Raw genomic sequence first — 27,372 nt, 5'->3', positions numbered from 1 at the left:
CTGTAATATTTTTATACCTACAAAAAATTGTTAGAATAAAATATGTAGTCAGTGGACTTGGAACTAGTATACATTAGATATAACTCTCCAATGTTGGAAAAAAATGATCACTTATAGAACTTTTAATTCTATGTTTTGTGTTATATGTCTTTTGGTAAAAAAAATGTTTAGTTTTGGAGTTATATATATAATATGTGGTATTTATATATCAATATCTTCCCTATTCATGAACCGATAATATATACATATATCGTTTGAAAGAGTTTTGAAATGCCTTTTCAAAGATATATAATATGACCCCATTTATTAATCCATTGAGAACCAATCCCAAAAAAAAGTAGATTTTATATAGAGTTTTTTAACAAGACTAAAAATAGGATGATATTATAGGTTAAATTATTTAACCCTTTCAGGGTCAAAAATAATTTATGTCGAGAAAAACTTGAAAACTTATATTTAAGATAATTTGAGTATGATGAGTACGGGAAAAACTTTTGGAATTTGAGTTTACCCTAGTGAATTATAGAAGGTCAATGTTTAATGTCGAATAAATTCGACATTCGAAAAACAGTCAACAAAAAGTACCACCATTATCTTTTATGAATATTATTTTGTAAATATCAATAAAATACATTTTAAATCTGTATAGTACGATCTCCTAAAATACAGTTTTTAAACGTTGTTAAAAAGTTGTCATAAGTGACAATTTCTTAAAGCCAGGTTTTAAAAGACTTTAAAAATACGAAAGATCTTTCAAAATCTCAATTATAAATATATAAATAAGTCTTAATTTTCATCTAAAAGTAAAAATTATTATTATAGGTAAATATTATACCCAAAAAATGCTTTAAAACATAGTCTGTTGTAATGTCGAATATATTTGACAAAATCACGGAAAGGGTTAAAGTATATACAATTAAGATTTTTATTCAGTATTAGTTAATTGTTGTTGTTTTCTTGAGAGGAATAAAGTTTATACTAGACTACATATGTATGTATATATAAATTGTTGAAGAGTACACCGAATCGTCTTTCTAACGATGTATAATATTACCTCATTTTATTTGATCGTGCAGATTTTTTCTTCAATTAAATTTTCCACTATTTTTAGAATTTGCAAAGACTTATTTCAATTCACCAAAATTTTTAAAAATTCTTTAAAATTCTATCATTATATTTCCAGAATTTTAAATTTATTCACGTACTGTTTTAATATTTATATTTTAAACATTCAGCACAGTTCTTTAAATTCACAACTATAAATTCTCGACAATTTTTATTAAACAATTTAAACCCTATTTTTATTTTTATACAGTTTTCAATCAATCAAATCAATATGATTTTAAATACACCACAATATTTCTTTTAACTTTACCACGATTTTAAGAATTCACCACCATTTCAAATTCACTACTGTTTTCAAATGTCTTTTTTTATTATTTATTAGATGAACCAAAATAATTTCACGGTTTAAAATTCAACACAATTTTTAAGGTTAAAAAATGAATTGTCAAAACTCTGCGATTTTAAATTCAACACAATCAATTTTCTAATTCACTCACATTTTTAAAATTCTGCAAAATGTTTTTCTTTAATTTTTATCTTTATTTATTCCAAATTTAAAGGAAAAAGGATATGTGAATTAAACAAGAATGACTATAAAAAATAACCCATCACTAACTTTTATCGCCGATTATGTGACTGCATAATATCCAAGACAAAAACCCCATAATTTACAATTGGTTTTTGCACACAATTTTTGCAACCATATATTTTCCCTCTTTCGCAAGAGAAACAAGACCAACATTATCACCAAACCCATACAATTGTCCCGCTCTAACACACTGTATTTACTATGAAAAATGAAAATGTTTCAAAACAACTAGAAAATTTCTTCAGTTTACAAATTGTTCTACGCGGATTCGGTTGTGTGGTCGTTAAAAATAAGTAAAATAATAAAAAAAGTGAAAAAATAGTGAATTTTTGTGGCAAATAAAAATTAAGAAAAAAGAATCCGACACACACACACGTATTGAACCAATGTAGTGAAGAAAAAATCATTAAAATTGAAAGAAGAAATTTTTTAAATATTGAAAATATAAAAAAGATAAAATGTTTTTTTAAAGAAAAGCAATAGTTTGTAAAGAAATCTGAATAAAAATATATATTTAAATAATTTTAGTTTTTAAGTGAAGTTGTGTTGTAGTGTAAAAAGAATTAAACAAAAAAAATTTAAACGCAATATAAAATTTTTTTCCTACTTGCTAAAAGAGGAGTGTGTGTATTGAAGAAGAAGAGGAATAAAAAACAGCCCGTAGAAGAAGTGGACGACGAAAAAGTCAGCAACCTTTTAGACATACAGAGAGGGCAAGAAGTAAGAAGGTACAAAAAGTGTGATGTCAACTTGCCTGTCGGCTTATGTAGAGAAAAAAAATCGTCATTTTAACATAGAAAAAACTATTATTTAAAAATTATCGTTTTTTTTTTGGAAATTATTTTTGCATGCTTAAAATAGCATTTGGAAGAACTGAAATTTCAAGTATTAAGTTAGGTTGAATCCGAACTAGGTTCCAATATTTGTCTCAAGAAATGCCTAAGCCTAAAGTGTTAAAAAGTCGGTTTGTCACATTTTAGACGTTGTTACGGAAGTTACGTTTCTTTTTTTAAGATTTGTATTATTTAAATTACAATGTGTTTTGAGATCTTGTTTTATTCAAATTCTGATATATCTATATTGTTCCTTTTTTGAGTTATAATATATACATAAATATAAATTAGAGAAAATTTTATTTTTCTCAACTTTCTTCTTTATTTAATTACTAACTTTTAATAAAGATTTTTTAATTCTTTAGAAATCCTATCTACTAAGTTATCGTACATTGAATTATGAATTAAGAACAAAATATATCAGATATTATAGGTATTCTTACTTTGCACTTTCAGAAGTTTATCCCATATTTGACATATATATTGCGATGCGAAAAATGAAGTCTGATTTTTATCTGATCTACTGCTAAAGTATTTTCAATTTAGCATTTTGAAGGTTAGGAAATATTTATTACTGAAGTTGCTTTGCGAAAGTTGGACTTAAACGTGAACAAAAATGGTTAAAATGGGGAAAATTGGCAAAATCGATACTTTTGACATTTGAAAAATTCGTTTTTTAGAGGTATTTTACGCTCAAGCCTTCTAAATTTACAATGAAAAAAAGGAGAATTTTATATCTTCTAAATGAAAATTGTTACCTTTCCACGTAGTTATTATGTTTGAAAAATCCAAACTAAAAGATTTTTGGTTCCTTTTAAAGGTGAAAAGGAGGAACATTTTTGTTTTGGTACCTTTTTGGTAAATTTACTGAAAGTTCTCCTATATCAACGAAGTTTGTGTAATTTTATGCTATGTATATACATATGTATATGAATGTCGAAATTCTTTATTTCAGGGCTTACAAGTAAAGTAAATCTTTAACAAACAGGGCCTTTATGTAAAAAAAGACAATATCTTGAAAACAAAAGTAAAACAAGTGGTGGTGATCGATTAAATCTTTTTCGATATATCGATTTTTCCATAATATACCGCATTATTTCCATACTTTCAAAAAATACTTCGTTTTCTATGAAAAAAACTATAAAAAAAACGCCAAAGTAGACATCACTGTTATTTACATATATAAATGTAAAAAAGTAGACATTATTTAAGAAACGAAAAATGGTACAAAACAAATTAAGAGTGAAAATAAACTACTAAAATAGAAACTATTAAATCTTTAAATAAAAACCTAAAAACTAGTTAATTAGTAGTCTTACATTTGAGTAGAAATGAAAAAAAATATAATTGCAGAAAAATTTCACTTCGATTTTTTTTCAACAAACGGGAAACGAAAATATACCAATTTTTTCAATTTTCTTTTATGGCCAAGTGTGGCTCTCTTCACGCCTATTAATAACTTATGCAAACATATGTTTTTTATGTACTCATGTCTAACCGTTTGCTCTTTAACTTTTAAATGTTTTTGCTGCTCTATTTTGGTTGTTTATAATCGGCGAATAAACATGATGTATATATCTTTTTAACTCTTTCATTTTCTTTTAGAAAGAGATAACTATATTAATTCACCACATACTACTTCACTCTTCTATGCAGAGAGCAAAGAGAATAACAAAAAAAAATACCGTATTGTTTTTGTATGATAAAAGAAAAAAATCAAAACAATTCAATTTTTTTCTTAACACCACTATGATAAACACATGTTTTTTATGTTTTAAAGTTTGCAGTTTTGTTTCTTAAAATATTAGAGATAATTTTATTAGTTTTAAACATAATAATATTAAAAATTTTTAGAAATATTTGTTATTTTAATTTGTTATCATTTGTATTAAATTTTGTGGCCCTTTGTTTTGTTTATTTTTATTGTGACCGCTAGTGTGTGTGTTTGTTTGCATTTGCCATATGTTTTCATTTTGTGTGTTTGTTTGTCTAACTTTGTAACCCCTTCAAACTTTGACGCCCCTTCATCCCACCTGTTGGATTGTGTACGTTTTCAACGACATAATACTCTCATCGTACCTTCTATTGATAATTATATTTTTTCCCGCGCTTTATCCAATTAATAAGATTTTATACATAAATATTTTGCGCCAAATTCTTTTACATCATTTTTCTGTTTTTTGTTTTCTTCTATATTTCTATGTGGGGTGCTAAATGGTTGTACTACTTTTTAAAACATTTTATTTTGAGAAATTTTGTTTTAACAATTGTGGAATTGTTTCTTTTTTTAAAGAAATTTGTGAATTATTAAATATTAGAGAGTTTTTTAAAGATAAAAGATTTTACTCTTTTTTAAATACATATTGATAAATATTCGTTAATGTTGGGAAGAAATTGTAGGGCTAGCTGTTACAAAGCAAAGTTATTTATATACCTAGTTCCCAGTAGAATTGGATCATTTTAAGATAAAATTTGCCACCTCAACAACAGTAGAATAACCGAAAGATTTTTATGGTACAGGTTCTCCAATATAATTAAATCAATATCAATATGAAGGTCAGTGGTGCTCTGATTGTTTCTTATCGGACACCAAAATGTCTATGTTTTCGATAATGCTAGAAATTTTTAAAACGTAATGTACTCTAGGATCTCAGTTATGACTGAATCATTTAGTGATTTTGAATTTAAAATAGGTAACAATTTGTACTTTACTTAGGGTAGTTTGGGTACATGATTAATATAAAACAATACCAATTCTTTATTTCCGTTAAGACTTAAATTCTAGTCTATAGTTTATATGTGTAGACTAGTCTAGTCTGTAGTCTATAGTCTAGTCTATAGTCTAGTCTGTAGTCTATAGTCTAGTCTGTAGTCTATAGTCTAGTCTGTAGTCTATAGTCTAGTCTGTAGTCTATAGTCTAGTCTATAGTCTAGTCTGTAGTCTATAGTCTAGTCTATAGTCTAGTCTATAGTCTAGTCTATAGTCTAGTCTATAGTCTAGTCTATAGTCTAGTCTATAGTCTAGTCTATAGTCTAGTCTATAGTCTAGTCTATAGTCTAGTCTATAGTCTAGTCTATAGTCTAGTCTATAGTCTAGTCTATAGTCTAGTCTATAGTCTAGTCTATAGTCTAGTCTATAGTCTAGTCTATAGTCTAGTCTATAGTCTAGTCTATAGTCTAGTCTATAGTCTAGTCTATAGTCTAGTCTATAGTCTAGTCTATAGTCTAGTCTATAGTCTAGTCTAGTCTAGTCTATAGTCTAGTCTATAGTCTAGTCTATAGTCTAGTCTATATTCTAGTCTATAGTCTAGTCTATAGTCTAGTCTATAGTCTAAGTCTATAGTCAAGTCTATAGTCTAGTCTATAGTCTAGTCTGTAGTCTATAGTCTAGTCTGTAGTCTATAGTCTAGTCTGTAGTCTATAGTCTAGTCTATAGTCTAGTCTATAGTCTAGTCTAGTCTAGTCTATAGTCTAGTCTATAGTCTAGTCTATAGTCTAGTCTATAGTCTAGTCTATAGTCTAGTCTATAGTCTAGTCTATAGTCTAGTCTATAGTCTAGTCTATAGTCTAGTCTATAGTCTAGTCTATAGTCTAGTCTATAGTCTAGTCTATAGTCTAGTCTATAGTCTAGTCTATAGTCTAGTCTATAGTCTAGTCTATAGTCTAGTCTATAGTCTAGTCTATAGTCTAGTCTATAGTCTAGTCTATAGTCTAGTCTATAGTCTAGTCTATAGTCTAGTCTATAGTCTAGTCTATAGTCTAGTCTATAGTCTAGTCTATAGTCTAGTCTATAGTCTAGTCTATAGTCTAGTCTATAGTCTAGTCTATAGTCTAGTCTATAGTCTAGTCTATAGTCTAGTCTATAGTCTAGTCTATAGTCTAGTCTATAGTCTAGTCTATAGTCTAGTCTATAGTCTAGTCTAGTCTATAGTCTAGTCTATAGTCTAGTCTATAGTCTAGTCTATAGTCTAGTCTATAGTCTAGTCTAGTCTAGTCTAGTCTATAGTCTAGTCTATAGTCTAGTCTATAGTCTAATCTCTCGTCTAGTCTATAGTCTAATTTATAGTCTGGCCATTGTATTATTGTTGACTTATCCTCCAGAACAAGTTAATACTTTTTCATTCGGTTTAAAAATATTGGACGACTTTTTTATCCTTCATATTCGATCCATATTTTATATTAAAATAAGTTAAAGAAAATAAATTCGATATTGTCAATAACTTACAGATATTTATTTCCTTTGGATCTATTTCCAGGTAATTCTTAAAAAAACATTTGCTGAATTTTGAAAAGAAAATGCATTAAATGCAGACCAATAACATTAGAAAATTAACCAAAGATAATTTGTTAAAAGAAAGAAAATTTTTAACTTAATTTATAAGAAATTACAAAAGGATTAATTATAATCGAGCGGCCTTTTTTCGAACATTCACATACAACTCTAAACGTACATTTGCAGCTTAATAAGAAGAAACACACAACAGCAATAAAAACATTGTGAAAGTAAACATAAATGGTTTCTACTTTCATAGGACTTTTGGGTGAGGCATTAATAAACAATTAATTAAAAGAATTCGTAAAACTAAAATGAAATATTTGCAGATATACAATCATGGTGGGAGATACCGTGTATTTCACATTTTTGTTCATTGTTTAGTTCAGCATTTGATTTGCCAGATATAGATATTGAGGTAATTAATAATAATAATTATTATTTAAAAAGGTTCACTAATTTATATTGTTTTTTTTTCCAGGATTTAGAATCCGCTTTATTATCCGATGGTACAACAACAGATGATGAACATCATATTGCTTTAGTGCCTGAACTTATTGTACGCTTATTAAAAGGTTGCGATGCTTTACATTCGGTAGCAAAAGAAATAACCCATAGTAATTATCAAATGTTTTTAAGGCGTTTCCTACGCCAACAGTGTCGTCTTCATAATACCGAGAATCATTTCGATACCGATATTGATTTTCAATCTTTACCCGTACGCAAACGTCTTCTTATTCTCTACGATCTCTGTCATTTTCGCCTCGATTCGGCCGATGTACAAGTGATTTTAAATAATTTAGAATCGGATAGTTTACGTGTCGAACCGTTGGGTTACGATTCGAAAAATTCTGGCTATTGGTATTTTTACGGTACACGTTTGTATCGTGAAGATAAACCGGCCGCTTCAAATAGTTTCAAATCGAATTCGGTTTGGCAAGTGATCTGTTTTACTGAAGAGGATTGGCAAAATTTGGCAACGAAATTTAAGGCATCGACGAATGCCAAAGAAAAGGAACTCTATCAGATATTGGATGAAAATTTTCTACCAAAGTTGCCACAACTTTTTCGTGAACGTGAACGTTTAAGGAGGAGAAAGTAAGTTTTATTTTCACTGAATATTTCACTGCCCAGGAAACGTAAGTTCTGAACTGAACTAGAACTGAACTAGAACTGAGCTAGAACTGAACTAGAACTGAACTAGGAAAAAAACTAACTGAACTAGAACTGAACTAGAACTGAACTAGAACTGAACTAGAACTGAACTAGAACTGAACTAGAACTGAACTAGAACTGAACTAGAACTGAACTAGAACTGAACTAGAACTGAACTAGAACTGAACTAGAACTGAACTAGAACTGAACTAGAACTGAACTAGAACTAGAACTGAATTAGAACTAAACTAGAACTGAACTAGAACTGAACTAGAACTGAACTAGAACTGAACTAGAACTGAACTAGAACTGAACTAGAACTGAACTAGAACTGAACTAGAACTGAACTAGAACTGAACTAGAACTGAACTAGAACTGAACTAGAACTGAACTAGAACTGAACTAGAACTGAGAACTGAACTAGAACTGAACTAGAACTGAACTAGAACTGAACTAGAACTGAACTACTAGAACTGAACTGAACTAGAACTGAACTAGAACTGAACTAGAACTGAACTAGAACTGAACTAGAACTGAACTAGAACTGAACTAGAACTGAACTAACTGAACTAGAACTGAACTAAAACTGAACTAAAACTGAACTAGAACTGAACTACTGAACTAGAACTGAACTAGAACTGAGCTAGAACTGAACTAGAACTGAACTAGAACTGAACTAGAACTGAACTAGAACTGAACTAGAACTGAACTAGAACTGAACTAGAACTGAACTAGAACTGAACTAGAACTGAACTATAACTGAACTAGAACTGAACTAGAACTGAACTAGAACTGAACTAGAACTGAAATAGAACTGAACTAGAACTGAACTAGAACTGAACTAGAACTGAACTAGAACTGAACTAGAACTGAACTAGAACTGAACTAGAACTGAACTAGAACTGAACTAGAACTGAACTAGAACTGAACTAGAACTGAACTAGAACTGAACTAGAACTGAACTAGAACTGAACTGAACTAGAACTGAACTAGAACTGAACTAGAACTGAACTAGAACTGAACTAGAACTGAACTAGAACTGAACTAGAACTGAACTAGAACTGAACTAGAACTGAACGAACTGAACTAGAACTGAACTGAACTAGAACTGAACTAGAACTGAACTAGAACTGAACTAGAACTGAACTAAAACTGAACTAGAACTGAACTAGAACTGAACTAGAACTGAACTAGAACTGAACTAGAACTGAACTGAACTAGAACTGAACTAGAACTGAACTAGAACTGAACTAGAACTGAACTAGAACTGAACTAGAACTGAACTAGAACTGAACTAGAACTGAACTAGAACTGAACTAGAACTGAACTAGAACTGAACTAGAACTGAACTAGAACTGAACTAGAACTGAACTAGAACTGAACTAGAACTGAACTAGAACTGAACTGAACTAGAACTGAACTAGAACTGAACTAGAACTGAACTAGAACTGAACTAGAACTGAACTAGAACTGAACTAGAACTGAACTAGAACTGAACTAGAACTGAACTAGAACTGAACTAGAACTGAACTAGAACTGAACTGAACTAGAACTGAACTAGAACTGAACTAGAACTGAACTAGAACTGAACTAAAACTGAACTAGAACTGAACTAGAACTGAACTAGAACTGAACTAGAACTGAACTAGAACTGAACTGAACTAGAACTGAACTAGAACTGAACTAGAACTGAACTAAAACTGAACTAGAACTGAACTAGAACTGAACTAGAACTGAACTAGAACTGAACTAGAACTGAACTAGAACTGAACTAGAACTGAACTGAACTAGAACTGAACTAGAACTGAACTAGAACTGAACTAGAACTGAACTAGAACTGAACTAGAACTGAACTAGAACTGAACTAGAACTGAACTAGAACTGAACTAGAACTGAACTAGAACTGAACTAGAACTGAACTAGAACTGAACTAGAACTGAACTAGAACTGAACTAGAACTGAACTAGAACTGAACTAGAACTGAACTAGAACTGAACTAGAACTGAACTAGAACTGAACTAGAACTGAACTGAACTAGAACTGAACTAGAACTGAACTAGAACTGAACTAGAACTAACTGAACTAAAACTGAACTAGAACTGAACTAGAACTGAACTAGAACTGAACTAAAACTGAACGAAACTGAACTAGAACTGAACTAGAACTGAACTAGAACTGAACTAGAACTGAACTAGAACTGAACTAGAACTGAACTAGAACTGAACTAGAACTGAACTAGAACTGAACTAGAACTGAACTAGAACTGAACTAGAACTGAACTAGAACTGAACTAGAACTGAACTAGAACTGAACTAGAACTGAACTAGAACTGAACTAGAACTGAACTAGAACTGAACTAGAACTGAACTAGAACTGAACTAGAACTGAACTAGAACTGAACTAGAACTGAACTAGAACTGAACTAGAACTGAACTAGAACTGAACTAGAACTGAACTAGAACTGAACTAGAACTGAACTAGAACTGAAATAGAACTGAACTAGAACTGAAATAGAACTGAACTAGAATCGAAAAAGCACTTTACGCTTAAAGTATAATTTCTTATTTGATTTTAAAAATATTAGTTTCTCTAAAAAAACTTTTTTATTCCAGACTCTTTCAAGTTCGCAATTCCAGTCGTATTCGTAATCTGGTCGAGTTGAAAGCTCGCCAAGAACAAGAACGTCAAGAACGCCAGCAAAGAGAACGTCAACGATATCCTTTCGAACAACCGCAACCTGCTAAAACGTCAGTGTTGCCTCTAACATCTTCTTCAACTACAGCTGCGGCAACCACAACAGCAGCAACAAGCTCTCAAACTAGAGCACGCAGATGGTTAGAACGACAAAATAAACTCTCCTAGAAAACCATAAAATTAAAGCCAAAAAACACCCAAATCAAAAGAAAAAAATATCTAAATTGTGTACTACAAAAGAAATACATAATTTCATTCTTACATACTCAAAACCACACTCACACTCAAAACATTACATTTCTTAAAAAAAACTCAATGCACTTTATTTTTATTACAAAACTTCATACAAACTTGAGTACATCTTTTCGATCAGTTTTTTTATTTGGCTTTTCTTTTTATAAGTTTTTCTTTATAATTTTCATTAAGAAAAAGAATACATGCCCGCCACCAGCAAATTTATTAAAAAAAATCAAATCATAAAATCACATTTCATTCAAGATAAAACAAATTAATCTTCTATAACAGTAATTTAATTAAAAGTAACAATTAAAACAAAAGGATTTAAATAATTGTTTAATTATTTTTTTGGCAACAACTACTCCCCCTAGTCTTCTGAACTAAAAGTGGCTTAACCAACTGTCAACAAGTGTGGCCGGCGTTTAATTTGTATTTCTTTGTCTTACCGCAAAAACAAAAAAAAAAAGATATATAATAAATTATTAATTAATTTTATAATTGTGTTCTTAACATCATCTTGTTTCGGCTTATGATTGGATTGATTGATTCTCTACAGTTTCAAAACATTTGGTTTTTAACAAATTATGTAAGCATGCTTTATTTATAATTATTTTTATAACTTTCTTTATTTATTTTTTATTTATATATTTTTGTGCAAAAATTCATTTAATTTATGAGCATTTTTAATTGTTTTTATTTTTACTTTATTTCAAATTAAAACATATTAAAGGGTTCATTTAAAATATTATTTCATAATGTTAGAAAGAAGTTGAATTTTAATTGATTTTAGTAATTAAGATTTAAAAGAAAATTAGTCGGAACTATGGTCAAAGGAATCCTCAGAAAATAAACCATGTAGGTCTAGTACAGTAAAAGCTTTTTTGAGAGATAGTTTTATAGCACTTCTTAACTAAATTTGCAAAGAGCAAAAAGCTTTTAGAATAAAAGTTTTTAAATGAAAATATTTTAGGGCTTTTATAATTAAAAAGGTATTTTTAATATATAAAAGAGCTTTTTTTATTAAAAAGCTTTAAAAATAACTCTTTAGATGAAAACTTTTATTTATAATTTTTGTAAAAAATTATTTTTTTCATGAACACTTTTTAATTTTGATGAACGAAAAGCTTTTTTAATGAATTTTAGGAGCTTTTAAGTGTAAAAAGCTTTATCAAAAAGCTTTTACAAGTTTTTTTGCAAAAACATTTTTGAAAGCTTTTCTTAATAAAAATATTGAAAAAGAGGTTTTTAAACGTTTTTTTCAATAATTTGAAAAGCTTTTTATAAAAATAAAGCTTTTCCTGTAAAACTGCAAAAAAGCTTTTTTGTGAAAAAACTTAATTTAATTTTGATGAAGAAAAGGCGTTTTGATGAATTTTGGGGATAATGCTATACGTATGAGAAAAATAGTATTGAAATATATTTAGGAGCTTTCAACCCAATTTCAGAACCCATCATAAATTTCAATCTGCTTTTAGTTTTAACACCTTCACAATTCATAACACTAAACGCATGTTAACATTGAGTTTAAAAATATCACTATTAATCACATATTTAAACAAAATAAAAACATTTTCCATTTTTCTAACACAACAACATTTAGCTCGCAATCCACCTCAACTGCTAGTGGCATTTCGACCTATGCCAGTTCTTTAAGACGCACCATAACCACTAATTCAAGTGATTTTTTGGGACATCGTGAGACCTTCTGTCTAACACCCGAAGACGAGGACGAAGAGGAAGAAGAAGACGACGAAGAGGCTGAAGAAGAACTAGATAACGAATATCGACAAAATCGCAATTATCAACAGGAACGTGATTACGATTTAGAAGATCATCATAAAAGGCCAATAGACGATACCGCAACGTTATTGACCGATGAACATTTAAATCTTTTAAAAAATATTAAATTAGAACCGGCTGACAATTTAGACGAAGCGGCGCCAGTAACAGAGGAAGACGAAGACGGGGAAAACGAACAAAATATATTAATAAATAAATATAAAGCTTTACAACAAAATCATAACGATAATCAAAATAAAGACGACAACAATACAACAACAGTTACAGCCGATACAAGAACTCAAGTCGAAGTAGTTGAACAAGAAGAAAACGACGAAAAACTTGTAGAGGAATTTAATCAAAACAAAACAAATAGAAAATCTCATCACCACCACCATCATCATCATAAAAAGAAAAAATCACAGAAAAAGCAAAAGAAAAAATCTAAAGAACATCGCAGGAAACACAAACACTCAGATAAACATCAAAACGAGCTTACAACAGCAACAACTCAACCACAACAACAAGAAACTGAAATAAATCAACAGCAACAACAATCTCAAACACAACCACAGCAACAGCAGCAGCCTCAATCACAAGATAAACAACAATTGCCCACACGTTCTTCTACTTCTACTAAACACACAAAATATCCTACAATCGATGAAGAAGAACCAGTATTAAGTCCAGAAGATAAGGAAAATTTCTGTCGTGCTATCGGTGTAGTACCCACAGAAAGTCTTTTACATTTACACAACAATCACAACAACAACAATCAACACAATACTACTATTGCTAACGATTTGGAAACAACTGGACAAGAGCATCATCATCATCATCATCACCACAACAACAACAACAACCATATCGATTTGCAATTAAACTCTACCGTTGTAAATATAAAAAAGGAAAAAGATTGTACGGCCGTAGTTTATGATATGGCACCAGCTACAAATATGAAATTGCCGGGACGTCAAACTAACAATTCTCTCTCTTCATTAACGGGTAATATTTTCATACCAACTACTTTACAAGATTCCACTACAGCCACCTCAACTTCAGCTACATCATCTTCTACTTCAACGGGTGCCACAACAACAGCCACAACACAACAACAACAACAATCCCTCAAAGATACAAATAAAACAAAAAATTCCAACATGGCAAATAGAAAACAAAAATCCACGGATAGCAATACAAATTCTGGGGGAAAACAAACAGGTGGCCCTAAAAAGAAGAACTCAAATACAGTCTCCTCGGTAAAGCAAGAAGCGGCAAGTGATCGTGATGATTTAACAATGACCAAGTCGAATTCAAATTCATCACAAAATTCGGACAAAAGTGCTGATGAGTGAGTTTTTTTTTAATTCTATTTGTATAAATATTCTTTTATATATCGTTATAGTAGTAGTATTTGTTTTATACAAATTCCAACTTTTTCACTCCTTTCTCTCTATATATCTACTACCACCTTAATCATATTTAATTAATTGTTGCTATTTTTTTGCTTTACTATCTCTCTCTATTGACTTTTAATGTTATTTGTTTCTATTGACATTCGTATGCATGTTTTTTTTATTTCTTTAACATTTATCTTGTTGTTAGGAATTAATAAAGAAAGTTGTGTGGACTAGGTACAAAAGAAATATTTAAGACTAAATTTTAGAATAAATTTAGACCAGATCCGAAATGCTCTTGTTTTAGTTTGTGAACGTTGATGTCAAACTGATAAATAAAAATATTTTACCTTGACTTCTTGATCGAAGTCATAGTGAAGGTTTCAGAATGTTGCAAATCGGGCCATGATTCGAAAATAATTAAGATATCAAAATACATGGATATTCCTTCTAAATGGGATTAGAAATTGGGAACGTTTCTTATATTTCACCTATTTTGGGGACGTCTGAAATTTTTGTAGAAAATACTTTTCAGAAAAAACGCTTTTTCATGAGGAAGTCTTCTTAATATAAAGTTTTTCTGAATATCCATTTTACTAAAGAAGCTTTTTTAGTAAAAGGGTTATTAGCTTTTTAAAAAAGCTTTATTTTTTAAGAAGCTTTTCTTACTAAAAAGCTTTTTCGTGAAATTTTATTTTAGGGAAGAAATACTAAAAAGCTTTTCAATAGTGAAAAAAAGCTTTTTTGGTGAAAAATACTAAAAGAGCTTTTTTAAGGAAAATTCTTTTTAGTAAAAAAGCTTTTTTTTAGCAAAAAAAAAAAAAAAAAAAAATAATGTACTTTATAGAGATTTTCTATTAAACGAAAAGCATTATTGCTCCAATTTCTTAAAATCTGTATAAATTATAGCAGATGTCCTTTTAGAGCTTTTGGTATATGCGGAAAATCTTTTTAGTGAAAAGGAAATTTTTTTTTAGTAAAAAGGTTATTTTGGTGAAAAGGATATTTTTGAAGCTTTTTAAAAAAAGCTTTATTTTTAAAGAAGCTTTTCTTACTAAAAAGCTTTTACGTGAAATTTTTTTTAGCGAAGAAGTCTTTTATTAAAAAGCTTTTTAATAGTATAAAAAGGCTTTTTTTTTGTGAAAAATACTAAAAGAGCTTTTTAGCTAAAAAATAATGTACTTTGGAGAGATTTTCGATTAAACGAAAAGCATTATTTCTCTAAATTATAGCAGATGTCCTTTTAGAGCTGTTGGAATATGCGAAAGATCTTCACATTTCTTCCTTAGCTTATCAGCATCATATTCAAAATCTTGGCTTTAATAAACGAGAGATTTCTTAATAACAAATTAATTTGGCTGCAAAAAGTTTATATAAAAAATTTTATTTAATTTTTTAAACTTTGGATTAAAAGCTTTAGTAAAACAGCTTTTTAATTTTTATTTATTTTTTTTATTTTGCCTCAAATCATTTAAATAGAAAACATTTGCTTTTTGCCAATTTTTAATGCATGCTTTTTTCCGTAATTTACTTTGAATTTTATATTTAAATCCATTTGTAAATAATCAATCATTTTAAAAAATACCAATTGTATTTTATTGCTCCTTCCCTCTTGAATTTTTATTCCACATTTTATAAAAAAAATCATCAAACAACAAAAATCAATGTATAACAATTTGCAAAAACCAAAAAATATCTATGTTCCTCTATATCAAAAAAATCAAACATCCCTTCATCCACACCATAAAAATCAAATATCAAAAAAAAAAAAAAAAAATTCCGTGTAGAAATGTAATATGTAGCAACAACAGCAACCAGTATCAACTACAACAACAAGACCAAGAACAACAACACTATGTCACGATCAATAATCATAATAACAACAACAGTAACAATAATAATAATAAAAATAATAATAAGAATAAAAATGTTAATGAAACAACAACTACAGTTGCCGCCATACCACCAACCAAACGTTATTTAAAACATAATACTAACAATCACACTTACAACAACAACAACAGCACTACTACTATCACTTCTCCCACTAGTACTACCAATCACAACAACAACAACACTACCTCTAATGATAATTATTTCCATTCTAATACTAATAATAATGCACATTTTTCCCAACACAATCACCAAAACCAAATCCAACACCATCACCACCACAATCACAATTCCTCTACAACTATATCCTCTGATTCTTATGTACATAAAAAATCATCAACCTCTTATCATAAATATCAAAAACAACAACAACATCACAATCTAAATCATCACAACCATATGCCACCACCACAACCAACAACAAAATCATCAACATCCCATCACCACCAACATAATACTTTCTACAACAATTATTGTTTGAACAAAAAATCCATCACACCAAATGTTCTTAGCTTTACCGAAACCGAAGAAGTTCTACAAATTGGTATGCACAAGGTACTGGTCTATGTTAAGAATCATCGTGACGCTTGGCCATTTATGGATCCAGTAGAGGAAGATATTGCACCCAGATATTATTCCATTATAAGGAGGTAAGTTTTTCTTTTAAGGAAAATCATCTTTTCTTTGTAGTAAAAAAAGCTTTTTTGAGGAATAGCTATTTGGCGAAAAAGCTTTTTCAGCAAAAAGGTTTTTTTTTAATATAAAAAACTTTTAAAACTTTTTTGGATTTTTTTTAAATTTTTTCTAAAAGTTCTTTTTTAGAAAAGCTTTTATTGAAAAATTTTTTTTTGCAACAAAGCTTTTTGTAGGAAAAGCTTTTTTGCAACAAAGCTTTTTGTGGGAAAAGCTTTTTTGCAACAAAGCTTTTTGTGGAAAAAGCTTTTTGAGAAAGAAAGTTTTGTGGAAAAGTTTTTTTTGATATAAAGCTTTTTGTAGGAAAAGCCTTTTTGCAACGAAGTTTTTTTATGGAAAAAGCTTTTTGAGAAAGAACGTTTTGTGGAAAAGCTTTTTCTGATATAAAGCTTTTTGGTGAAAAAAGCTTTTTTATGGAGAAAAGTTTTTTGTAAAACATACATAAAAAAATTTAAGAAAAAAAGCGTTTTTTCGAAAAAGTATTTTTTCACAAAAATTTTGTTTTTTTTGACAAGAGCTTTTGAAAATATTTGTAAAAAACTTTTTGGGAAACAAATTTTTTTAGAAAAAAGCTTTTTTAAGTGAAAAGCAATATTTTTCACTTAACAAAACTTGTTTTATAAAAAAGTTCTTTATTGGTAAAAGAAAGCTTTTTTATATTAAGGAGAAAAAGTTGTTTTTTTGTAAACGATTTATAATCTATTTTCAATTGGCATAAAATTGATCTTAATTTGTTCACTATTTCAGACCTATGGATCTTTTGAAAATGGAAGATAAACTCGATAATGGCGAATATCAAAAATTCAGTGATTTCCGTAATGATTTCAAATTAATTGTTAACAATTGTCGTTTATATAATGGCAATGACAATGGTAAGTTTTCACTCCAAACAATTCCTAATAAGAGCTCATAAAAATATATGCTTTCTTCTTATAGAATACACCGAAATGGTGAATAAACTGCAAGAAGCCTTTGACAAAGCCACCAAAAAATATTTCGATCATTTATCCGATGACGACGAAGATGATCCGAATTTAAGTTATCCGGCGGCCGATGCAAAAATGAATGTTTTCCGTGAGAAATATTTCAATAAAAAGGCTAAAGATAAAGAAAATCAGGAAATGGCCAATAAGAAAAGCAACAACCATAAACCCACAGATAAAAAGAAACATGGCAAGAAGGATAAAACAAAAGAGGTCGTGACTAGCGATGAGGAGGAGAATATCGGCGGCGTTGGCAAAGAGAGTGAAGATGATGAGAAACAGGATGAAGAGGAAAGTGATCATAAGAGCTCTAATGCCAAAAGGAAACGTAAAGATAAGGATAAAAAACGTAAGAGAAAATCCAAAACACAGCGTAAAGATGATAGACAGAGTGAAGAGGAAGATCAGTATGAATTCAAAGATGATGACGATGAATTTGAAGACATACAGGATTTGGAAGAGAGTAGAAACTCTTCGAAAAAGTCCAAAACTTATAAGGACTCTTCTACGAAGAAGGATAAGAAATCAAAACATGATAAGAAAAATTCCAAATCAAATGCCAAATCTAAAAAGTCATCAAAAAAGTCGACGAAATCTAAACAAAAGGCTGAAGAGGATGATATGGATTTAACCGAAGAAGAGGAAGATTTCATAAATGCAGAATCTGAAGAAGAGCCAGATGATGAAGACGATGAGAATTTTGAACTAAAGTCTACGAAAAAAGGAAAGTCAAAAGCAGGAAAAACGGCAAATCAAAAGAAAAAGGGAACGGGTAGAAAGAAAAAAGACAATTCCAAAAGTAAAACCAAAACGAAAGATTCCACAAAAACAGCAGGTAAATATAAATCCAAGGCCGAAATCACAGAATCCGAACAGGAAGACTCCAACTCGGAAGCAGATGAAGATAAAGATATAAAATCTGAGCCTGAAGAACCCGAAGAAGATCCACCACCACCTCCCACACCCACGAAGGCTGCAAACAAGAGAAAAACCTCCCTGTTAACTAACAAGGATTTGCCACCACCCGCTATAGCTGCCTTAAATGCTTCTGCCTCGGAATTGGAAGAAGATATACTAGATGAGGACAGCCGCAGCATGTCACCCTTCAAAGTAGATTTACACAAAAAATACTCAAAAAGTGCCCTTAACGAAGATCTCTCTGAACTTTTGACAACCGTAAAGAAAGTGCAAAGCACTTCTTTAAACAATTTGCAACCACAAGCAAGCCCTGAATCCGATAATGAAGATTTAAAATCCACTTCTAGTCATACAACCGAGGAATCTAGAGAACCCTCACCCGAACCTGTGAAAAAGAAAGCCACACCAAAAAATAACAAAAACAATAAAAAGGAAAAAGAAAACAAACGTAAAAGATCAACATCTTCATCCTCCACCGCCAACACGACAACAACAACATCTAGTGATAAGAAAAAACTGACAGAAAAAGAGAAAGCGGCTGCTGCAGCAGCTGCCGAACAAGCTGAACTGGAAATGTTACTGCCTTTCTTGGATAAATACGAACTCATTAAATACCGCCGTAGCAGAGCTTTACTCAATCAACAGAATTTGGCTGCCGAAACAAAAACGACTACTAAAACTCAGAGCTCTAGAAAACGCGACTCATCTAGTAAGACGGTTTCAGAAGCCTCCGATAAAACCCCAGAGAAACCGGCCACAGAGACAACAAGAGGTAAAAAGTCGCGTGATAATAAAAAAGCTAAAAAGAATTTGGAAAAGGCTTTGGAAGTACCCGAAACCAAACCAGAACCGGAAAAAATTGTAGAGGAGCCAACACAAGAGACAAAGAAAACTACTGAAATAGAAAAACCATTAGAAAAGCCAGCAGAACCCGAGGAGGTAATAATGGCCGAAGAAGAGCAAGAAGATGAGGAAAAATCCTTCAAATTGCCAGCAACAGCAGTGCCTGCGGTAAAAGATAAGAAATCTGTTGCGAATGATAAATTACCACCAAAAAAGAAAGAAAAACTAAAAGCGGCTTTAATAGAAGACTCGCCACCTTTATCACCGTTGGCCAGCACAGCGCAATCTGTGGCCATTTGTGAGGTTATAAAAGAAATAGTGGAAATTAAAGAACCACCCAGAGTGGAAGAAAAGGAAAAAGAAAAAGAGAAGCCACAAGCTCCTCCTCCACCTAAAAAAGCTTTGCAGAAAAAAGCTACCGCAAATCAAAATAACAATAAAAAATCAACTAAAAACAATGCGGCAAACAATTTAAATAATCAAAAGCCCTCTGCCAACAATAATTCTGCCAATCTAGAAGCTCTGGATGTGGAAACTGAACAGACACTTAAAGATATTAATCGCTGGCTGGAACATACACCCAGATTCTCTGAATTCTCATCCGCCTCTAATTCACCCTCTCGCTATATGATGGATGATTTCGATCCGGCCATAACTGCTAAATTGGATGGTCCTTCGAATCCCAAAGATGACTTAATGCCAGTAAAACTACAAGAGGCCTTTGATGAACTAGTGGCGGACAATAATTCCTCATCAGACTCGAACTTACCAAAGAAAGACATTATAAGTGAATTGCTGCCAGTAGCAGCAGCAGCTAGACTTAACACCTCACCACCTCATTCAACTACTTCGGGCAATTCGGTAGGCAGTACTTCGGTTAATGCCTCCTCGAATTCATCCACAATAAATGCGCCTTCTATTGCTTCCTTAAGTTCGGTAGCTGTAGCAAATACTCCTCTACTCATACCTCCACCCACAACCATAGCTCCTTCTTTGACTACGGTAACTATGCCCAAGCCAAAGGAACCCACTACCACCCAACTCTTGTTACATCCTCCGCCACCGCCTCACATCAAAAAACAAATGGCAAAGGAGGACAAGAGAAAGTCTCTGAAAGAAAAACTGCAAGCGGCCTCGAATACCAGAAGAAAAGATAATTTATTGCGTACTATTGACCGCTTGCAGCCCGGCAAGGCTAAGGGAAATCTTATACAAAATGTCAATAAACCAGATGAACTGTTTCCCCTGGGACCAGTGGCAGCTAAAACTAAAGAAGTTAAAAATTCCTTAATAGTGGAAACTGCAGACAATGTGCCAAAATTAAGTTTGGGCACTGTTATAAAAACCGACGATTTTGCCATGGGTTCGACGCCTTCGTTCATAGATGAATTGGCCTCGAAGACGGTAAATAAAGCAGCATTAAGTCCAGCTTTGAATAGTGAAAAAGAAAAGGAATTGGAAGAGAAATCAAAACCAAAAGAAAACATTTTGGAAGGTTTACTGCCATTCCCCAAAATTGGCTCCTCACTAACTAGCTCGACACATTTGCTAACAAACGAAGAAAAAGACAAGAAGTTAGAGGAAGATTTGAAGTCCACTTCATCAGCAGAAAAGCCCAGACCTTTTGAGACCTTAACAGCAACATTGTCTGCTTTAAATGCAACAACTTTAACCTCTGCAAACTCTCCCACAACAGCTAATGAAAAAGCAGTTGATTCGAATAATAGCGCCTCTACGACGGCAGCTGATGCTGCCAAGGAAAAACCTAACTTAAGTGCCTGGTTTAAAGCTTTTGGCGCACCCAAAAAGGCTAAAAAATCAGAGGAAGAGGAAAAGCAACAGCAAACCGAAAGTAATGAAAACTCCTCGGAGAAGTCACAAGAAAAAAGCTCGTTGTCTTCTGTTTCAAATAATGCTACAGCAGCCAAAAGTCCCACTTCTAGCTCATTAATAGGAGAAACCTTTTCGCTACCCTCTGCACCCAGACAACGCAAAGCCAGCACTGGCAGCACTATATCAGAACGTTCCAGTTTTTCACAGGATCCTGATTCACCACGCATAACTATAGAAGATCGTTATGGCTCCTACAATGCTGGCTCTTATACCTCACCAATTGGTGCTTCACCTATCGGAGCATCGCCCATAATGGTATCACCCAAACCGGATGACATAACCAAACCGGCTTCTCCTTATCCCTTAAATGGCACGATTAAAGTTAATTTCTATCAGGACACTACCACCAAGAGTAGTCCTGATAAAAGTTGTAGTCCCAGGGAAATGCCTTCTCCCTATCCCCAGTACTCGCAGCATATATATTCCTCAGCATCTTCACCAAATGTTTCGACGCCCGAGTTAAGTGGTACTTCACCTTATGGGGGAGCGAATAGTTACAATCCATCTGGTTCGGAAGCCTCTAAGACACCAGTATACTCTTCTACTTCACCTTTGCCAAATCTATATGATCAATATAAACAACCGAAATCTCAAGAATCGGATTATAACAGTTCTATGAGTCCAAGTACACCCAATCCCCACTCACCCTATCAGCAACCGCAAAATTCTCCCTATACTACGCCTCATACTACACCACAGCCTCATCAAAGTCCCTATCATCCACCGAATTCTCCATATCAACAGCCGCAACAGTCGCCTTATACAACCGCCAATCATGCCCATAGTCCGGCGGCTCATACACCTGTTGTCGGATCGGCAGCTTCCAGTGTTCATTCTCCTTTGAATCAGCAGCAACACAGTCCTTTGGCCTGCATTGACTCACCAGCCTCATCAGCGGCCACACAACCACCCACTCCTCTGGCGAACTCCCCAGCCGAACAGCCACAACAACATTCACCATATCAACAACCAGTTATGTCACCCTATCAACAGCAACCTCCTAGTGTGGGATCTCAACAGCAGCAGCAACAACAGACAATTATACCGCAACCTCAACCGCCCACATACAGTCAGACTTCTTTGTCAAACACAACGCCAAATTATCACAATACTACTGGGGCTGCCACTGTAATGGGTTATGGAGAGCCTAATAAGAGCTCCACCACAAATCCACTACAAACACAATCTTCCACATTGGAAGAACAACAACAGAAACAGCAACAACAATCTACAGGAATGTATTCCTCACAAATGACGGATAATGCGGGAAATTTGGGACAAACAATGAATGCTAATAGCAATTCATATGTGCCACCCATTTCGAAGGTAACACAGCAGTTGCAACAGACAACACAACAGCAACAACAACAGTCTCAACAGCAACAACATGCTAAAGAAACACAACAACTGCAAACAAATGATACCTTACACAATCTTTACAATCCTTCTCTATTGAACAGCAATAATAGCAAAACAACAACAGAGAATAAACCTACTGAGTGGAGGGATACCACCATGACAGCGGCAACAAACCAAAATACACAACAAGGTCAAACACAACAGCAGCAACATAACCTATTAACAAATCTAACACAGCAACAATCATTAATAACAAAACCGTCATATCCCACATACGCCCAATATCAAGCAGAGGCGGCCAGTAAACAATCGGCAGCCACCACCTCAACAATCGATGAATTGAATCAAGAAAATAAGACAAGTAATAATAGTCTTTCCTCCAATTCCTCCTCATCAGCTGCAACGGCAGCCTCATCTCCGGCTGCACAAAGTTATAGTATGCAGGCGAATACTCCCAGTAGTTTGGGATCTTGCTCGAATTCTGGTGATATGGCTGCATTTATGCAACATATGCATCAACAGGCACATGCACAAAAATCTCAACATGTCGCAAATCCATTAAAACGACCTGGAGATGATCTTTTAGGAATGGATTATAGTGGAGGCACTGCTAGGAAAATGCAGAAATGTGATGAGACACAAGCAACACAACAGCAGCAGCAGCAGCAGCAAATAACACAGCAAAATAAAGTGGCAACACAGCAAAATAATCAACAACATCAACCTTCTCAACAGCAGCAGCAACAATCTACTCTTTCGGCTTTGTTAAGTCAAGCGCCACAACAAACTCAACAACAGCAGTTGCAGCAATCTCAACAGCAAATGCAACAACAATCAACACAATCCCAACAACAGCAACAACAACAAACTCAAGCTGTTACCTCCCAACAAGATCAACAACAGCAGCAGCAGCAACAACAACAATTGAGTAAATATTCTCAAATGTTTGATTCTTTCTTGGGCTCCATGGCATTTGGCAAACAATTGGGCAATATAGCTCCTGAAAAAGCCTTTGCCATGTACAATCATGCTGCTTCCCTGGGTTTCCCTAAAGACTATACCAAAGATACACAAGCGTGTCAAATGCAACAGCAACAACAAACGTCCCAGCAGCAACAACAGACGCAGCAACAGGCTCACAAGAGCCTGCAGCAAGAACAAAATAAACATTTGGCAGCACATTTAATGCAGCAGCACCAACAACAACAGCCACAGCAGACTACAGCAGAACAGCAACAACAGTCGTCTCTACAACAAAATCAAACTATGCAACAGCAGCATCAAAATAAATCAACTTTAGATATGTTAAACAAAAATCCCATGGGTTATGCAACTTCAAGTGCTTCAGCTGGTGGCAATATAATGCAGCAACATAATCAACAGCAGCAGCAACAAAAATCGAGCGAATCCTCTTTGCAACAACCTTTAAATATGTCTAACACAGACAACACCTATATGGCACATCAGCAACATCATACAATGCACTCACAACAACAACAGCAGCAGCAACAACAACAACATAGCTTATACAATAGCAATGCAAGTAAATTAGCACAAAACTCACAACAGCAACAAACAACCCAACAGCAGCAACATCAACAATTAAGCCATAATTATGGTCAACAACAACAACATCAGACGCAAAGCCAAAAACACTCTACCACAGCGAACGATAAAAACTCAGCTTCTACCGCCAACAACAACTCTTCTGTAAACACTCATGAATCCTCCACGTCGGCAAATGCGGTATCGGCCTCAAATAATCCTTTGCTAAATGCCATGACAGCCTCCCATCATCTAACGCATACACATCATTTGTCGGCCTATAATAAACCCACACCACCACCACCCCCAGCGCAAACCTACAATAATCCAGCAGCTTCTCTTCTACACCCCTTGGGAGATCCCTCTTTAATGGGTCTTACCGGCCAATCGGCGGCCAGTAATTATTATGACAAAACTATGCCACCGGCTGCTCATACCTACAATTCAGCAACAGCAGCGTCTACAGCCTCTAAAGGGCTGACCTCAGCAGCTTCACAACTTTATTTGAATTCTATGCAATCGGCGGGTAATGCGGCCAGTACAGCGGGTGCCAGTATCTATGGTAATCCACATCAAATGCCCTCTGCCTCTAGTTATTTACATAATTTGGCGGGTAATAATGCGCAGGCCAATGCTGCAGCTCAGCAAGCCCAACAGCAGCAGCAACAACAACAACAACATACACAACATGTAGAACCTCAAAAGCCACCACCCGCCAAAAGAGGACGCAAAAAGAAGGCCTCTACTATAGCAGCAGAGCAGGCAGCCGCCGCAGCCAAAGCTCAGCAGCAACAGGCTCAACAACAAGCCCAACAACAGGCCCAACAATTACAGCAACAACAACAGCAGCAGCAGCAACAGCATCAAGCACAACAACACCAACATCATCAATCCCAAGCGGCTCATCAGCAGCAGCAACAACAACAACAGCAGCAGCAGGCGCTACACTCCTCACAATACAATCCCAATACACAAAATTCCACAGCCTCCGCTACAGCCCATCATATGCAAGCTTTGCAAAGTTTTCAACTTTATGCTGGCCTCAAATCGACCGGCGTTGGTTCTCCACTATCCACCTCAAATTCATCTCAAGCTACTGTGGGATCACAAAACTCCAGTACAAATGCCAACAATAACTCTTCATCGACCACCTCATCTTCGGCTACATCTGCTTTAGATGCAGCCGCCATTTCATTAAAAACTGCCGCTGGCATGGTGCCAGGAAGTGCTTTCAACTTTGGCCATACAGCCAGTACTCTGGGTTTATATGGCGATCAAACTGGTAGCAGTTATTTAGATCAATTTAGAGATGCCTCTAATCCCTACTATATGCCACCAGCACCCGCCCACAGCAGAAGTGCCACAGCCAATGATGCTTCAGCTTCATCAGCGGCTGCAGCAGCCAGTGTTATGGATAAAACCCAGGCCGCCTTAAATCCAGCAGCCACACCCAATCCTTATAGTTTTCTAGCAGCACATCCCTCAACCAGAGCCTCGCCTTACTTTATGAATGCTGCCTCACAATTGGATGCTGCCAATTCACAGTTGTATCAACAATATTTACGACATGATGATTATCATACACGTATGATATTTAATCCTTCGTCACTGTTGGGTGGTCCAGCAACTGCAGCGGCAGCAGCTGCTGCGGCTGGTTATGGTCAACCGCCGCCATCGGCCTATAGATCTTCATCGTTGGGTATGCCTAAACCATATGATGCAGCAAATCCTAGACCATGGTTCTAGCAGTGCGCCCAAAATGGGCAACAACAACAACAGCAGCAACAGCAACAACAACAATCAACATCCTTAGATGCGGAAGCTACAGCCGAACAAATGAATATGATGTCTTCACAACAACAGCAAGATAACACTGCTCATACTCATCATAATTCTCATCAAAACAATCAATTACATTAAAGTAATGTTGGGGATTTCAACGCTGGTCGTGGGAATATTTTCTATAATTAAACATTCACACACATTTCTTTTTCATTTTTAAAAGATTTGGAAAAAGTTAAAATTGTTTTACACAAATTTGTCTAAAATGTTTTAGACTTAAAACATTTTTCATCATTATTGCTGTTATTGTTTCAAAAATACGTTTAACCATTAAAAACCGCCTTTTACTAGACAAATTATAACAAAAACTTAAAGTTTTTTTTTTAACTGTTACCACTGAGTTATATAAATATTTCGGATTCATTGGAAATCATGTAAATTATATATTATTTCTTTATGTTTTATTATAACTATAAATTTTCAAATACTAAAAGTAAATTAAACATTTTCAATATTGTTTTGTTTTTTATTATTATTATAACTTTCCAAGTGCAATTTTTGAACTGAAATTCAAATTAATTTTTTGTTTGTTTTATTATTAACTTTACTATACAATAGCTCAAAATGACTTAACACACACATACAACTGCATATACATACATATGACTTTATTATTTCTTTTTTTAAATAAAGAAACAAAAAAATATTTAACATTAATACATTAAATTTACAAACTAAACATTAAAACAAAAACCACAAAAAAAAGAAAACTTTAAAATTTCATTAAAACAAATATTTAAAGTTCAAAATCTAACATTTTCAACTCATTAGCTAAGAAGACAAATACAAAATCTAAAATAACAAAAGTAGAGATAGAAAGAAAAACACAAAAAAATATAAAATATATATATTTGTAGTTGTTTTTTTTTTGATAAGATTAATTTTATTATTAAGTTTTCTTCTTTTTAGCATTAAGTTTAAAACAACCAAAACTTTAAATATTAAACTAAAAACCTTAAAAATTTACGTTTTAAATTTTAAGATACAACATACATACATACATAAAAAACATATTACTTATTCACCTTAATCTTTAAGTTATTTTAAGTAATTTTGAAGAAAATCTATAAAAAAAGAAAATAACTATGATTTAGATTAAAACTATTAAATTGTTGAATTGCAAAAATATATTAAAAAAATAAAATGTGTTTTTAAGATTATAGCCAGAAACTAAATTATTTGTAATTAAAAGAAAGAAAGAAAACAAAAGCAAAAGTTAAGATTATTGATAAAACCAGTTAAAAACACTACATTTCACCGAGTTTTGTAATTAGAAAATTATGATTTTGAATGATTTTCTTTTCAAAAATATATAAGAAAATTTAAACAAAAAAATTGCTAAAATCTAAACTTTTTTAAGTAAGCAAGTCAAGTTTTTCAT

At 32.9% G+C, this 27,372-nt stretch overlaps 1 protein-coding gene across 7 annotated transcripts; it reads left to right on the top strand.

Annotated features, from left to right (window-relative positions):
* The first annotated feature begins 1,902 nt into the window (after nucleotides 1-1,902).
* On the top strand, nucleotides 1,903-27,372 carry LOC119613030 (protein split ends). Of its 7 annotated transcripts, none has more exons than XM_037968967.1 (10): nucleotides 1,903-2,042; nucleotides 2,183-2,382; nucleotides 6,744-7,028; nucleotides 7,090-7,178; nucleotides 7,242-7,858; nucleotides 10,528-10,749; nucleotides 12,447-13,976; nucleotides 16,428-16,565; nucleotides 17,356-17,480; nucleotides 17,545-27,372. In XM_037968967.1, exons 3-10 carry the CDS (start codon nucleotides 7,001-7,003, stop codon nucleotides 25,893-25,895), a joined length of 11,100 nt encoding a protein of 3,699 aa, XP_037824895.1. In that variant the 5' UTR covers nucleotides 1,903-2,042; nucleotides 2,183-2,382; nucleotides 6,744-7,000; the 3' UTR covers nucleotides 25,896-27,372. The 7 variants fall into 7 exon arrangements, with proteins under 7 accessions (XP_037824895.1, XP_037824899.1, XP_037824896.1 ...); XM_037968971.1 differs by having other exon boundaries at nucleotides 1,903-2,382; nucleotides 12,447-13,630; nucleotides 13,688-13,976; XM_037968968.1 differs by having other exon boundaries at nucleotides 1,903-2,374.

The sequence above is a fragment of the Lucilia sericata genome, unplaced genomic scaffold (assembly GCF_015586225.1).
Source record: "Lucilia sericata isolate MDLA Ls3-8-SP2 unplaced genomic scaffold, ASM1558622v1 Contig001932F_arrow, whole genome shotgun sequence".
Classification (NCBI taxonomy): domain Eukaryota; kingdom Metazoa; phylum Arthropoda; class Insecta; order Diptera; family Calliphoridae; genus Lucilia; species Lucilia sericata.
This window is presented reverse-complemented; position numbering and strand designations above follow the sequence as displayed.

Excerpts from the sequence above, each read along its gene's own strand:
- LOC119613030 (XM_037968967.1), top strand. The coding sequence starts at position 7,001 with ATGGTTTCTACTTTCATAGGACTTTTGG. Across the intron at positions 7,029-7,089 it reads TACTTTCATAGGACTTTTGG|ATATACAATCATGGTGGGAG; the intron begins GTGAGGCATTAA and ends AAATATTTGCAG. Across the intron at positions 17,481-17,544 it reads ATATAATGGCAATGACAATG|AATACACCGAAATGGTGAAT; the intron begins GTAAGTTTTCAC and ends TTCTTCTTATAG.